The 10,236-nt window shown below is 33.4% G+C and overlaps 1 protein-coding gene across 1 annotated transcript; it reads left to right on the top strand.

The window, feature by feature from the left end:
- The first annotated feature begins 2,617 nt into the window (after window positions 1-2,617).
- Window positions 2,618-10,025, top strand: LOC123554175 (arylsulfatase B-like). Its single transcript, XM_053549027.1, has 5 exons — window positions 2,618-2,765; window positions 5,315-5,518; window positions 6,899-7,010; window positions 9,103-9,154; window positions 9,894-10,025. Exons 2-5 carry the CDS (start codon window positions 5,419-5,421, stop codon window positions 10,008-10,010), a joined length of 381 nt encoding a protein of 126 aa, XP_053405002.1. The 5' UTR covers window positions 2,618-2,765; window positions 5,315-5,418; the 3' UTR covers window positions 10,011-10,025.
- Window positions 10,026-10,236: the final 211 nt, after the last annotated feature.

The following is a 10,236-nucleotide window of genomic DNA, read 5'->3' as shown; positions in this document are numbered from 1 at the left end:
ACAGAGATCTAAACATTTTATATTGTTTATCCTCAATATATGTACAAGTATTTCAACTATGACCTTGAAACTTCATGGGTATGTTGTTCTTGATATGTACATGTCCCAAATTGATTTCGGGGTCAAAGGTCAAGGTCACGGGGATATAAACATTGGAAATCGTGTATTTTACTTTGACTTTTTTACACCAATTTATTTCTTTAATTTCATTTTCTACCTGTCAATTTCTTGTTTTCCCTATTTTCCTTCAATAGTGCTTATTAATTTTGGGTTATTTATTGTCTGCCTTTTTTGGAACTTTCACCTATTATCACCTATTTCGGAAAATGCGGCCAAAACGACGTCAGGCGTTAGCTGCTTGTTTATATAAAAACATCATGAGTTTTAGTTTAGCTTACTTGGTTGCACATTGTTGTACTTATTACTCCAAATCATAACAATAAAAATCAAACGTCTTGACTGTTGCATTTGTTTGATGGATAACTGGCACAAATCAGAGTCCACATCTGTCACTAAATCCAGATGACAGGTGTGATAGTTAACTTTATTGATGCACAATGTTTTTTTTATAATTACAAAGCATGCGCATCATGACATGATCATTTCTATCTAAGGAAATAAGGGAAAGAACCCACATTATTTTCTGCCGTCTGCAAAATGTTGTATTATACTATAGATTATTAACAGTTCGTTATCTATAATCGGTGATAGTGTTATTTTTACGCACGGATGGGATTTGTTTATATAGTCTAAGAGTGTCCTTTTTTTTGACCTGGTCTATATATGATGAAATCCTCAAGTTGAATGATTTTGATACGAGTATGGTATGCTCCTAACAGGGTTCCTTAGGATAAGTTCGGTAGCTCTATAAAATGTACGTATTCAACACAGTTTTATACAATTATGTACTATATGTCAACCTTAAGACAAATTTGTGAAAAAAGTACAGACTAAAAATAGTCCATGCAGAGTTGCTCATATATCTATATATCTGTTTCATGTATGGACATGCAGGTATAATGCATAGCAACAGCTCTCAAAGTATCACAATACGGATGCTCTTAATGAGTCTCTAGGCATCATATATTTAGATTTTGTAATATGGTTTGTGATATAGCCGATAAACAAATCAAACTGTCATCAGTTACACCTTCAACGGAAAACAATAGCATATCCCTCAACTGGACGTTTGAAAAAAACTCCTGTTGCAGGAGTAATATAAAACTCCTGTTGCAAAAGTGATATAAAACTCCTGTTGCAGGGGTGATAACTTCAATGATAATAATAATGCACTGAAATGTTACAGTTATCAAAGGGAAATTCAATATTGTCATTTATTTTATCAAAAAAGTTAATTACTTTCAAAATCGGATTAAAATAGAATTTTCAACATTTATCAAAACCGTTTTAACCGTGTTTATTAGGCTTTGTAAACATTTAAATGAGCGCCTCCGTGGTCAAGCATTTTCCATCACATTTTATATCCTGATGATCTGTATTTTTATTCCTCCAGCGTCATGAAATTGCAGCTAAGCTTTTCTACCTCTTTAATTAATAAGTCAATATTCTCATAACTGTGCATATAAAGGAAATGTAACGGAGATTTCTTTTTTATTCATGATCATTCATTTGTTTCCCCTTTAACAGAAATTTATACCCACACTTCTTGCAATAACCTTTCTAATTATCATGCCAAAATACATCTTTTTTGATATTACTGAAATGCGCCTCTTGCTTTATAAATGAGCTTTATTCTCTGGTCAGCAAAGAAAATAGTGTAACTACGCTGCCAATACCGACATGTAGGACGTAATGTTTTGTATTATGATTATAATGATTAAGATGACTTTAGTCTGGTCTTTGGCCCTTCTTAGGCCAATACAACTAAAAGAAGCAAGACAATAAGCCCCTTATGAAAACATTAATCTGTCACAAATAGTATAACCTATTATGCATAGACTCTGTCTACCGACTAGATAATATCTAAAAAGAATTCTTCTTGAAAACATTTGCCTAGCATTCTACTTTTAATTTCTCAGCAAAGTATATTTAAGCTCTGATTATGTATGAAGAAAAGGTGTGTATTTTAATAAAATTTGGCTAGTCTCGGGAGTCATCTCCTGTGATCAAATCATAACGTTTAAATACACACTACCATATACTATATATTAATTAAATGTGAAACACAAGAAAAAAGTTTCATTTTTGTTACTTTCAATGGTCGATTTTCATTGAAAATAATGATAAACCTCATTGTTTGATGTTTGTTAATGTAAAATATTTTTGCCATCGGATGCATGTTTTCATATACAAAAACAGGAAATGCTATTTCTAGATAAAACTCCAGTAACACCGTCGGTTGATTACGAAAATAAATGATGGATTTTGGTAAGAGCACACTTATTTATATAATAAGGGAAAGTAATAAGTCGAGCATTGTTCTTGGTACAGTTGATTAAAATCCTTTCAATAACAAAAATGTTATAGGAAAATCAAATGTAATTCTTGCTCAACCTTCATGTACGTAATAATGCATATAGAATGTAGAAAATGCAATGGAGAGAAAAGGGCTTAAGTGTAAACAAGATAGAAATTGTTACCTAATCAATTGCAAACATCTGTGGTGTAGGAATAGATACGAAGAAACAATTTGCTTAATTCGATTTTGTGGTTTGCGTATTGTTATTTAATTAGCCCGGGGGATATTTTACGTTTAGAAAATGTTGGTAATATCGTATCATGGACTTTAACTAACACAACAGTTTGTGAGTATATATAATGTTTTATGTTATGCTAACTGATAAAATACTATGTTTTATCAATGAGATATAATCCATATCGCTCACTGCGTATCACTCACTGTAAAAGATATGGCTTTGTCGGTCTTCATGTACATCGTGTATAATACTTAAATAGATTGCATAAAAAAGGACGAAAACTGTAGTCGCACATTGTTCTTTATTACATATTTCTCGATTCAAATTATTAGTCCCCTACTGGTTGAAAACCAGTTTCGGGGACCATAGGGATGCGCTTTTCCGTCATTCTGTTATTCCGTCATTTCGTCATTCCATCCATGAAGGGATTTTAATATTACTTGGCAGAAATGTTCCCCGAGATGAGACGGCGTGTCATGTACAAAACCTTAACCCCTACCTCAAAGGCCAAGGTCACAATTGGAGGTCAAAGGTCCACAGGGCTTTTTTCCTGTCCGGTCCATAACTCTCCCATCCATGAAGGGATTTTAATATCACTTGGCACAATTGTACCTCATAATAAGATGATGTGTAATGCACAACCTTCAGAACCCTAGCTCAAAGATCAAGGTCACACTTAGCAGTCGAATGTTAACATGGCATGAACAGGGTCTATTTCGTGTCCTGTCCATAACTCTGTCATTCATTAAGAGATTTTGATATTACTTGGCACAAATGTTCTCCATGATGAGACAACGTGTCATGCGCAAAACCTGGACCCCTAGCTCAAAGGTCAAGGTCACAATTGGAGGTCAAAGGTAAATAGTTTTTTTCCTGTCCGGTCCAGAATTCTGTCATCCATCAAGGGATTACAATATTACTTGGCATAAGTGTTTCCCATGATGAAATGATGTGTCATGCGCAACACCAAGAACCCTAGCTTAAAGGTCAAGGTCACACTGAGATCAAAGGTCAATAGAATTTTTTTCCTGTCCGGTCTATAACTTTGTCATGCAAAACAGGATTTCAGTATCAGTTGGCACAAATATTCCTCTAAATGAGACAACATGTTGTGCGCCCTAGGTCTAAGGTCAAGTTTATACTTAGAGGTCAAAGGTCAAATTCAATAACGACTTTGTCCGGAGCAGTTTTTCTTTATGCATAGAGGGTTTTTAATGTAACTTGGCACAAATGTTTTCAGCCAAGTGACAAACTGTCATGCGCAAAAACCAGGTCCTAAGTTCTAGGGTCAAGGTCATACTTAGAGGTCAACGGTCAAATTTAAGAATGACTTTATCTGGAGCATTTCTTCTTCATGCATAGAGGGATTTTGATGTCACATGGAATAAATGTTCACAACCATGAGGAACCCGATTTTTTTTAGAAGTACGTCCCTTTGTTGTTATTATAAATAGATCATATTGTAACTTTTTTATTACTGGCCGTAGGGAAAGATCGAGATCACTTTTCTGTGGTACAATATGCATGATACATCCAAGTTTTAGGCATATTTTGACATATCTCTACCTGGTTAAGAATTTCTTGTGGACTTACACTATGTAGAATTTTTTAGGATTAAATTCATTTTGTTTTACTATAAATTACTTTTATGACAACTTTTTTTATCATCTGCCAAAAAAATCCAAATGAAAACAACTGTACGTTTTTACATATGCAAATTTTAATCCAAGTGCTTTGATATATTATATTGTATGCACAGTACAATATTGTTTATACATCATTGACAGATATCAGTTCATTATGTTATACTACAGTAGAGAAAATTAGGTGCCTTCCAGTAGGGAACTTTGTATTGCATGGCAATACTTCATTCACTTGTTTTACTTAATGAGTATTTCATAACGCTATGCAACAAGAAGTAATATAAAAATAGAACTTTATGTCGTGTGTGTCTTTCTAACGTCACAACACGTCATGTTAGTCGTTCGCGTCTTTTTATCGCGCCGAGATTAGTATGTGTTGCAAAATGCATATGTCAACGTAATTAAACATAGAATGAAAACGAAAATTTGTTTGTTTTGCGTGATTATAGAATATCTCACCTCAAAGTAAGAAATTTTTATACTTTCACACGCGCTATGCGCTCATGAAAATACTTGAAATTTCTCACTTCTCTGTGAGATATATTCCATATTCACTTGAAACAAACAAATATCCTCTATGTTTTATCTTCTTTTCCTTCGTATTCATTGCTTCCATTCAATGAACTTTATTCAATTGTTTCTGTTAAGTCCATGCATAGAACTCATTGAAATTTTTAATTTTGAGGTAAATGGAAGATACGGCTCATCAGGTTAGTTCTTATCACTAAATACTATTAAGGATGAGGAATAAAACAAAATAAGCTGACAAATTTACACCTATTATGCGACTATAACCGCAAGTAGTTTAACTATTTACAATGTAAAAACGTGTTGTACCTTCATCGTTCATCAGTATGAAAGTACTTTTGAAAAGAAGAAGTTTAATTAGCTATAAACGGAAAGTTTCATCGAACAATTTCGTAAACAAGGAAGATTAAAAGATCAAACGTAACATGTAAAAGTTACCTTCAGCTTCAATCGAATCCTAATAGTTAATTTTTGTTCTCTTTGCAGACTAAAGAATGCAACATGGAGCTGTATGTTGTTTTGTATGATTTGAGATTCTTTAATCTTGGAGCCTCACGTCTTTATTAAAGCTGCTACATGATGAAGACAAAATGAGTTTGCGTTGCGCTTTAGTTATTATGGTTGTATTATTTTCTAAATGTTTAGGCAGACGTCCACCTCATATTATTTTCATAGTTGCTGACGATCTCGGTAAGTCTGATTCCTGCATTCTTTTTATGTATATATTGTGTATTTTCTAGGGAACGCCGTGCCTGTCTTATACAGACATTTTTGCATGTTATTTATTCGTTTTAAGTATATATATATATATTATTCGCTCATTGTAGAAACTGGAAAATGAAATAGATCTATATGGAACCGTTTCGTCTTTATATGAAACCATATTTTCCTTTTATCTATCATTTCTTTTTAAGAATATAAAGGTTCATTCGCTCATTATATAATCGGTAAATGCAATAAATGGAACCGTTTTGTCTTTATATAAAAGGAAAGTTGGTTCCATTTATAGACACAACAGTTCCATACATTACATTTTGAATGCATATAAAAGAAAATCGAATCTGCATAACAAAGTTTTGCTATCATAATTATAATGAAAAGTTGGTTCTATATAAAGACGAAACGGTTTCATATATTGCGTTTTCCAATTTATATAATGAGCGAATGCACCTATATATTCTTTACATGAATGAAAAAACATTAAAATGTCAATATAAGACAGCCACAGCGATCCATGATTATTAGTTGTTGTCTGTCATTATAAAGGCTTCATTATTGTTTCGTTCATTTACTTCTGAAAATGTATTTCGTATTAGGCATTAAAAATTGCTTTAAGGGTTCACCCGCAGAAGGTGAATGTAATTTCCACACATTTTAAAGGTCCCATACATGAACGGGACGCTTAATGTTATTATAAGAAATAAAAGTGTCGGGTTAGAATGTCTAGTTTATTGAGCATAACAATCACAGTCGGTGCCTCATACATGCCACATCAATCTATAAACAGTGATAAAATCACGAGAAATAGTAAACGTTAAAAAATGAAGGTGGAATAAACCAAGTTTTAAATGTATGTTTATAATCTATGCCAAAGTAAGTTTATGCCCTGTAAGGTTTTGATATCCTGTTTGAATGTTAAAATGAGTTTTTTTCATGCTTTGTAGTAAACAAACTGCTTGTTCATTACCTTTATTCTTTTCCTAATCTTCATTTCGGCCCGCCCGCTTAGCTCAGTAGGTAAGAGCGTTAGTCTATGGATCTCGGGGTCGCGAGTTCGATCCTAGGGCGTGGCGTATGTTTTCCGTGACTATTTGATAAACGGCGTTGTGTCTGAAATCATTAGTCCTCCACCTCTGATTCATGTGTTGAAGTTGGCAGTTACTTGCGGAGAACAGGTTTGTACTGGTACAGAATCCAGGAACACTGGTTAGGTTAACTGCCCACCGTTACATGACTGAAATACTGTTGAAAAACGGCGTTAAACCCAAAACAAACAAAAAAATCTTCATTTCATGGTGCCCCATTGAAGATTCATTTTTTACACGCTTTTCTTAAATTTTTTTTCTTCAGGGTGGAATGACGTTGGCTGGCATAATCCTAAAATGCACACACCTAACCTAGACTACTTAGCTTATCATGGAGTTATTTTAAATTCTTCATATGTACAATATGTCTGTACACCGTAAGTAATATGATTTTGCATATCTCACTGTTATGTATAACATTTATATCGTATAAATGTTATTACATTTGTGTAATTTAGCTTTTCGTTTACTATACTTGTAAAAGAATCAATCAAATGATATCGTCTTTATTGTACGATTCCTCTCCAGGAGGTTTTACGACGTCTGCTAAACCCTACGCATGACCAATGTCAATATGAATAAGTACTACATGTAGATTTAAACACACATTCTAATATGAAAAAAAAATCATGTTTATTTTCGTTAAAACATGACACTATTTACGTCACAACGTGATTTTGGCGCCACATAGGCGCAGAGAAACGGAACTACCATATTTAGTCCCAATGTTATAATTTAGACATTTAAAACGGCATAGCACTTAATTGGAAAATTCTTACTAGATTATAAGACGCGCAAAGGTATTTCATAGTCCTACATTGTGCAAGGGAACGGGTAACCTCACGTTTAGACAGGGTCGACGTTGACGAGACATCGACCTGCTGTTTGGTGCCATACATGCAACAGTAATCGAAAATAAAAGACATGCTAGAATAGAAATATCAATAGCAGGACCGTGTTTTGATATATATAACCGTTTCGAACCGGTTATACGTATTGAAGAATAATACACCGAGGCCACGCTTTCGTAAAGTTATTTCGCGGGCGTACGATATCTTCATCGTGTATCAAGAAAAAAAAGCTCGTATTTGGTATTTACTGTAGTACAGTACAGCACAATATATAACAGTCTTCCAAATGAAGTCTTAATATTCCTGAAATCTATGTACACATTATAGGCATTTAAATGAATACGAAACAATACAGTGGGCGGTCTGTTAAGAATATGATTTAAAAAAGTAAATCCAACGTGTTGACTCACTCCGCCGAAATATTAAAAACAAAGTACATTAACTTAATCAGATATAATAAAATATTATGATAAAAACAAAAGCTTGATTTAGGATTTTGCATTTAGGTCGCGTGGAACAGCCGAGTGTGATCCTTATGTTAAAATACAACACAGCCAAATAATCTAGATCAAAAATCTTATAAAGACCATTGTATTTTACACTCTCCTCGTCTTATTTTAATACTTCTAGCAGAGGGCTATTAATTTTTCAGGTCATGAACATTTAATAAGTAGTTCAGACATGTGCATAATACGGAATCAGATTTCCTCATATCGCAATATCAATTTTGATTTCTGTCAGTTCGTTCTTTTCGTAAGATAAATGTTCAAAGAATGTACTTTTGTAGAATATTTATACGTACCTTTACTGGCATCAGCGTAGCGTAAGACAAGTAGGCAAATAATGCCATAATCTCTGAATCTTCGGAGCACGGAAGATGGTACAAACAGCATTTGATAGTGAGCATAACTATAAATACGATTTACAAACAGTACGACCTGGTATTAAATATATGTAATAATATAAGTAAGGCCAGCAGCTCCTATATCAAAATGGTGTATTGTCAAGCCCAACAATTGATTTAACTATAGTAAATTAACAATCAATATGTAATATGTATATTCTGAAATAACTTAATCACTACATGAGAAATATTATACAGCACAGGTTTACTGAACGTAACGAATAAAGTTAAGTAGAATCCATTATGATGTAGATAGTTTTGAACAAACATATTCTCAAGGCAAACAAATACTTTCAAATTGTTGTATGTCATGCTGTCTATTGTGAATTAAAGCTAATTACCAATGGATACTATTGTATATCATATGTTTTTAAATAATTTCTGTTTTGTACATACATACTTTTAATATCAAAACTATATTAAAGTTAAGCAATCAACATAATATAATCTGGAAAGTAGATCCCTCGGAAGCACCAAGCACAATGCAAACAGTGAAAATTTCAGAGTCAGTTTGATTGAGTCTGTTCATGAGCAGTAATGGATAATACAACACTGCCCACGCCCCTTAGCACCGGCTTAAGCAGTGCATAAACACGTTGACCACTTAAACAATATATGACTTCTATTGTAACTGGTTACGTTTATGAAAATTATAGACAGATAACAAACCTTGCCATTAAATATTATTTAAAATGACTGTTTAACATTTTTCAGAACCAGGAGTTGTTTTATGACAGGAAGATATCCATTCCGTATAGGAATGCAGGTAAATTCTTTTAAATTCACAAAACATTGTATTTGTATGCACTATAAGAAGCAAAGGTCAGAGTCTGTTAGGAAAAGTTTTCATCGAAGATCGCAGTCACCCATGCAGCGCCCCGCACGGAATTGTTTACACATACACCTCGTACACATGTACATATACGGAACCTTATAGTTTGAAAACTGATAACCTAGTAGGAATTTAGGGACATTTGTCTTATATGTAAGAGAAAAGTGTTGCAGAAGCTTTTTTCCATTATACAAATGTTTATATATATGTGAACAGTACTCACCTCATGACACCATATTAAACTTCGTTAGATACGCGTCATTGTTCATGAACAGTTGTACAAGCGTACGTTTTATTACCCTGACTTAAGGTGTTGGGTATACATTATAGTTGCATAAATGATTTTTTTTATTATAATTATTAGTATTCTCATTATGAAAACCTAAGAAAAAAGCTGCAATTGTTGTCTAAATATTTGCGACCATCCGTGCAGTCTGATCATGATCTGCACTGTTCGCTTTTCATCCAGTAAATTTTCAGTTTCAGTGAACATACCTTCAAATAATAAATCGCACTGCCCAAATTGAATGATGGACCAGTCCCATTTTAGAAACGTAGCAAGGTAAAGGAAATTCTATTTTCGAGATAGAGTTACATGGTTTAAAAATTACTTTTCATTGACTGTATTTTGTTTTATCAAAACGTCAATCTAATATCAATATGTTTGATACAGCATGGGGTTATAAAGCCTTTGGACCCAAATTTTTTACCGGAAGACATTGGCACATTACCTAAAAACATGAAGTCCTTGGGATATTCAACTCATATAATTGGAAAGTATGTATGTTAAGATATATCTATTTACTGAGCTAAATCACAAGATGCATGAATACAAGTTTTTTTTGTAAGAATGCTACCAGATGTTGTTCAGTGAGAGATAAATCAATGTAGTTGATGTTGTACATACACAGTCTGTGTACAGACTTCAAATTTAGTTTATTACTTCAATGTATTCGCTATTACCTTCCACGCACTTCCGTAGTCGAGAAATTCAAGAAGTGAACGCTGCAAAGTAG

The sequence above is a fragment of the Mercenaria mercenaria genome, chromosome 7 (genome assembly GCF_021730395.1).
Source record: "Mercenaria mercenaria strain notata chromosome 7, MADL_Memer_1, whole genome shotgun sequence".
In the NCBI taxonomy this organism is placed as follows: domain Eukaryota; kingdom Metazoa; phylum Mollusca; class Bivalvia; order Venerida; family Veneridae; genus Mercenaria; species Mercenaria mercenaria.
The sequence above is the reverse complement of the archived record's forward strand: the minus strand, read 5'-3'. Positions and strand labels throughout refer to the sequence as shown.